At 40.5% G+C, this 6,000-nt stretch overlaps 1 protein-coding gene across 3 annotated transcripts; it reads left to right on the top strand.

Moving 5' to 3' along the window:
* The first annotated feature begins 2,118 nt into the window (after positions 1 to 2,118).
* Positions 2,119 to 4,991, top strand: LOC135674761 (histone-lysine N-methyltransferase, H3 lysine-9 specific SUVH1-like). Of its 3 annotated transcripts, none has more exons than XM_065184905.1 (2): positions 2,119 to 2,276; positions 2,753 to 4,991. In XM_065184905.1, exon 2 carries the CDS (start codon positions 2,763 to 2,765, stop codon positions 4,857 to 4,859), a length of 2,097 nt encoding a protein of 698 aa, XP_065040977.1. In that variant the 5' UTR covers positions 2,119 to 2,276; positions 2,753 to 2,762; the 3' UTR covers positions 4,860 to 4,991. The 3 variants fall into 3 exon arrangements, with proteins under 3 accessions (XP_065040977.1, XP_065040976.1, XP_065040975.1); XM_065184904.1 differs by having other exon boundaries at positions 2,121 to 2,276; positions 2,688 to 4,991; XM_065184903.1 differs by having other exon boundaries at positions 2,127 to 2,276; positions 2,605 to 4,991.
* The last annotated feature ends 1,009 nt before the right edge of the window (positions 4,992 to 6,000 follow it).

Consider the following 6,000-nt stretch of genomic DNA (forward strand, 5'->3'; position numbering starts at 1 on the left):
GACAAAGGGGACGGAGGTAGAAGACCAAGTGGTTGCCAACATCACCTCTGGGGCTGAAGTCATTAATCTCGAGGACATGGTGCTCCGAGAAGGCATTGTTATCGCTATGAGCATCGTTGAAGTACTTGAAGAGCTAGCCAAGGGTAATGGACTTGCTGTCGTTGTCACCTATAGAGTCCTAGTTTGGTGTTAGATCGGGGGTTGTGTGATGAAGAGTTGGCCTCTTGGCATTAAATTGGGGGCTATGATGGCCAAGTAGGTCATCACAATCGATGTCCTCGGCCAACCATCAGGGAGGATCATCGATCGAACAAGAATAACTTATCTATAAATCGAGGCATGGTATCGCTTCGCTATCCCTTTTTATCTTGTTAGAGTCTCCTGTTGGGCTAATTGTAGCAAGAGCAAAATAACAGCTTACATTATGCCCATCAATGTTTGCACCTACTATGTGAGGTTTAAGAATACCTTAACAAGAACGATCAGGTAGCTCGAGTTCGTCCTTGGGGGTGAGGGCCTTGGGTCATTGAACAAACGTCGATGCTTTGTCAACATTTGTACCGAGGTAGACATATCCACACATGGGAAGAATAACAATTACTCCTTAAGTAAAAGTACTATGGGTAGGAGGTGACGCCTTCTCACTAGTGTTAATTGAGAGGGTTGGTAGGCGAACGTTCTTGCAACATCAGACTCTCATTCTAGCGTCAAACTGTTAGGAAAAAAATATCATTGATGTTTTGCTTAACCCGACGTAGTCCAGGCTCATGTGCGTAGGATTGTCCGAAGTATCTTTGAGGTTGTTCGGAGGTAGTTATGAGGTGGAGGTGTCGAACTCCCAAGGTGGAAGTATTGTGCTCCTGAGATAGTACATGCATGAAAACTAGGGTCGAGGGAGGTTTCTTGACACAGTCTCTCCGATGCTCAAGTTAGTAATCCGATGTCCCTAATTGTGAGACCTAGTAGTTTGGGAAACGAGAGAGTCATTGATTTTCCTATTTAGGATGTATTTTTATACCTTGAAGGAGGGGAAAAAAGTTTATGATGTTCTTCCTTATCATAAAGGAAGAAAATAAAGCTTAAAATTGTTATTTTTATTATAAAAAGAGAGATAAAAGTTTGCGATTGTTTTCTTTATCAGAAAAAAAAATAAAGAATTTTGTGTTTCTCTACTTGAAATATTTGTAAGAAAGATAATAGATGGAAGATAACTTAGCTGACATGTGATAACTACATGATAACTACCAATAGATTCTCCATCACCAAGTAAATGATACTAAACCACCACTCTAAAATCCATCTTATAGAATTATAGATTATTTTTAATATATAATTCTCAAGGAATATATTACCAAAAAAACATCATCAACCAATGGTAAATTTTTCTTTAGATGATGCATACCATGGAATGGAATGGTAACAAATAACATCATCATATTTATGCAATCATGCATCATTGTGCACATATATCATCAATGACATTTGGATGCTTGAGATGCACTATCTCAACGTAAGTGTCTTACTCATCAAGGTAATCCAACTCTCCCGATAAGAGAAATCATGTCGATAATTAATAGAGTGATGTCTCGATCACCACGATGACAATACCTCTCCCCTATCCTGAGCAAGATACCTCTCCCCTAATCCCTTAGGTCTCATAAGCACCCAAAGGAATCCCTACCTGTTAGGGTCGTGTACAACCTTTAATCACTACTCAAATAGTATTCATTTGCTTAATTTATAATATTAGGTTGAAAAGAGAGACTATTTAATCTTAACTTAATTTATTGTGGTATAACATATATATATATATATATATATATATTACTATTTTCAAGAAATTATCAAGCAAATGAAATTAAGATGCATTACTCGTGATGAAAAGAAGATGGGATTTAAGGTTGGGAACTTCGTTCGAACCCACTGCCCAATCCGACCCGACTTGCGTCGGACTCGAATTAGGCGACATATTAGCTCAATGGGTCAGGTCGGGCTCACTTAAAGCGTCCCAACCCGGATCCAATCAATTCGTGTCTTTCTCAACACGATCGAATGATGGGTCTGATGCGGACGGCCTGCTTGCTTTGCTCCACAGAACAAACCGACATATCGGCCGAAAGCCGAGACGCACGTTATGGCGGAGAAATGGGGGAAAAAGATGACGGCAGGCGGGCATCGAAAAGCGAGCGGGAGAAGAAAAGCGTGCCCAGTGCCTGAAATATTCGCTACCGACGGTTGCTTTCTCCAGGAATCGGAACCCTAAAACTTCGATTCAGGTATCCATCCTCCTTTTTCATCCTCAAACTCGCCGTCTTTGTGTTTGTTCCTGAGAGTACTGAATGTTTCTTTGAATCTCCGAATCTGTGAAACCCTCTCCGGAAGCTTGATGTTTTTCTTGTCGCTTTTGTGGAAGTCTGAATTTTGGCGATCTTTATGATGCATTTGTGCAGTGTTCCTCCTGTTTTTGACACGATAAAGCTTTTCTTTGCCCTCCGGTAGTCCGTTAGGGTTTGTTTTAGTCCAATCTAAAGCTCATTCCATTGACACTGTTCGTTCTCCACTGTCAAAATCGTTGCTTTCCCCACATTCAAGTTTGAATTTTAGGTTTGTTCGCGAAGTTGCGCGCCAGCCGTCCATTTTCTTTGACTTTTTCGGTGAAGGGTTTGTTCTAATAACGCGGACATTAGGTTCTCTCGGCGTGGGAGATTAAGGGACTAGGGTTTTCTTATCTTCAGAACTGATACTTTCGTAGTGTTCTGCAAATGGAAGAGCGATCAAACTGTGCACCTCATTCTTGGAGCGAATCGGTCGTCTTGGATGTGAAGCCTTTGCGATCTTTGGCTCCCATGTATCCTGCCCCGCTTGGGCAGAAGAACACATTCTCCCCTCCCAATGCCCCTCCCTTTGTTTGTGTCACAACGCCTTTTGGTTCCTTCACAACGGAGTCTGCGTTTCCTCCGGGCTTTTGTCCGCTTTTCCCATCTTTTGCTGCTTCTCATGACGTTAACCAGAAACCAGTGGATGTTAATTTTGTCAACGATGCAAATGGGTTTGCCCGTGCCTCGGAAGGTCCGGACATTAATGGTTCTCTGCACAACGCTTCACCATCTCCTTCCTTTCAGACGCCCCCTGCAGCCATCGTATCTTTTAACAAGGAGGAGCCGCTGGCTAGTGGTGCCTCCCCACCATCTGGCAGGACAATAAAGCGGTCCTCTTGCTCTAACAGCATTCACATTGGCAATTCAGAGACAGAGGGTAGTAACAAGAAAAAGATCAAAACTCGACGACCTAAAGCTACTGGCGGTGATTTATCACTGCTACCCTCTTCTTCACATGATCCCAGGGAGCTGGTGGAGGTTGTCCTTATGACATTTGATGCACTTCGCCGGAGGCTTATGCAATTAGATGAGTCGAAAAGGCTACGCCCAGACCTGAAAGCGGGGACCATAATGATGTCCAGTGATCTCCGAGCCAACATGGTAAAGCGGATAGGGCAGGTACCCGGTGTTGCGGTCGGAGATATTTTCTACTTTAGGATCGAGATGTGTTTGGTAGGATTGCATAGTCAGAGTGTTGCTGGAATTGATTACATGACAGCCAGGTTTGGCAATGAAGAAGACCCTGTGGCTCTTGGTGTTGTCTCTGCTGGTGTTTATGATAATGAGGAGGATAATGTGGATGTTCTGATTTACAGTGGTCAGGGAAGTTCTAGCAAGGATGACCAGAAGCTTGAAAGGGGTAATCTTGCTTTAGAAAAAAGCTTGCATAGGGCTAATGAGATTAGGGTCATTCGTAGTGCAAAGGATCCTTTTGTACTTAATGGTAAAATTTACGTCTATGATGGCCTGTATAAGATTCATGAGTCATGGGTGGAAAAAGGAAAGTCAGGCTTTAACACTTTCAAGTACAAGTTTCTGCGAGAGCCAGGGCAGCCTGATGGGATTGCAGTATGGAAAATGATTGAGAAATGGAAACAGAATCCATCGTCTAGAGCGAATGTAATTTTGCCTGACATATCTTCAGGTATTGAAAATATGCCTGTTTGTCTTGTCAATGACGTGGATGATGAGAAGGGACCTAGGTATTTTGCCTATTCCACTGCTGTTAGTTATTCAAAATCTATTACTTCATCGAGACCTTTGCATTCTTGCATGTGCAATAGTGTCTGTATGCCAGGTGATTCTAATTGCTCTTGTCTCCACCAGAATGGTGGCTTTCTTCCTTACTGTTCAAATGGGATCCTTATCAGCTGTAAGCCTCTTATATATGAATGCTCTGTTTCCTGCCAGTGCCCTACAAACTGCCGAAACCGAGTTACGCAGAGAGGTGTTCAAGTCCACTTTGAGGTTTTTAGGACAAGGGACCGTGGATGGGGCCTCCGTTGTTGGGATGCTATTCGTGCTGGGACTTTCATCTGCGAATATGTAGGTGAAGTCACTGAGAGCATCCAAGGAGTTGAATATGATGAAGAAAATGACCATATCTTTCAGCCAAGACATGCTGACCAGGGTTTTAAGTGGAATTATGTGCCTGAGTTGTTGGGAGAACCTAGTAGTGTTGACCTGAGTGAGACTTCAAAACCCTTATCTTTCATCATTAACTCAAAAAACATGGGCAACATTTCTCGATTTATGAACCACAGTTGCTCACCTAATGTCTTTTGGCAGCCAGTTGTTCATGACCATGGTGATGATGGATTTCCACATATCATGTTTTTTGCAGCAAAACATATTCCTCCTATGACAGAGTTAACATATGATTATGGTCCGAGTTCAGCTGAGATGGGGGATTATGTTCAATCCCGGAGAACAAAAGAATGCTTTTGCGGCTCAGTTAAGTGTAGAGGCTTTTTTGGCTGAAATTTTAGCCATATGAATGTACTATGTAAGGAGTAGAAAGTCAAAGATGATCATAAATAGCTATCGTTTCAGTTGTTTGTTAATTAGCTATGTTTTTACCATCATATAATTTTCCTCAAATTCTATGTTTCATTAATCAGCTCCTTTGCTAGCAAATATCGTTTTGATTAATCATTTTCCTTTTTTTTTCCATTTTGAGATTAGCATTATGAAATGCATCCTAGTCAAAAAGACTCCTTTGCTAGCAAATATCATTTTGATTAATCATTTTTCCTTTTTTTTTCTCTTTCCATTTTGAGATTAGCATTATGAAATGCATCCTTAGTCAAAAAGACTCTTTTAAGATGTTTTTACTTTTGGTATGAGTGATTACCATGCCCCATTTATTGTTCATGTGATGCTTTTCGTTTCTGTGAGAGTGTGTACTGTATGATACTGTATTAAAAAAGAACCGCATTCCTTTTAGACATCATCTCGTTCAGTGGGATAGACAGGTATTCCTTTTCCGTTCAGGTTACCTTAATGATGATTTAGCAATGATTCGAAGTGTGTATGTGGAAATACTATTCTCTTTTCTTCCTGATAATTCATCTCATCATCATGCTTAGAATAAAATTATAAGCCTGCTGAATTGTGCTGTATGCTTTTTAGCCGCCTCTGTTGGGAAGGATCTCTATACTATTTTTTACCTTTGCGTAGTGCAAGTCATCTCCTGTGTTTATTTTTAATATTCATTCTATATAGATGACAGCATGATCTTTGTCATCTGTATAGATTTTTTTATCAAGACAACTTGAAAACCATGAAGATTTTCTTAAAGTTCTCTGAAGGAGGAGACATTTATAGATGATAGTTGTGATAATGAAAAGTAGCACTTTAATTATTGAAAGAATTTATAAAGATTTGATGAATGTACTTTTATTAAATTAAATGTTATTGATATTTTGGTTTCTTTCTTTTAACTCACAAGAACTTACGACCAATGATAAATGTTTTGCTTGAATTAACATATTTGTCTTAGGAATCTTATTATACCTTGGTAGCATAAGTTATTGCTGTGACTTCTAGTTGCGCGTCCTCGTTCTCTATCCAATTAGCTTATCGGATCAGGTGCAAATCCTAAATCTAGACCCGATGTATA

The sequence above is a fragment of the Musa acuminata genome, chromosome BXJ1-5 (assembly GCF_036884655.1).
Source record: "Musa acuminata AAA Group cultivar baxijiao chromosome BXJ1-5, Cavendish_Baxijiao_AAA, whole genome shotgun sequence".
In the NCBI taxonomy this organism is placed as follows: Eukaryota; Viridiplantae; Streptophyta; class Magnoliopsida; order Zingiberales; family Musaceae; genus Musa; species Musa acuminata.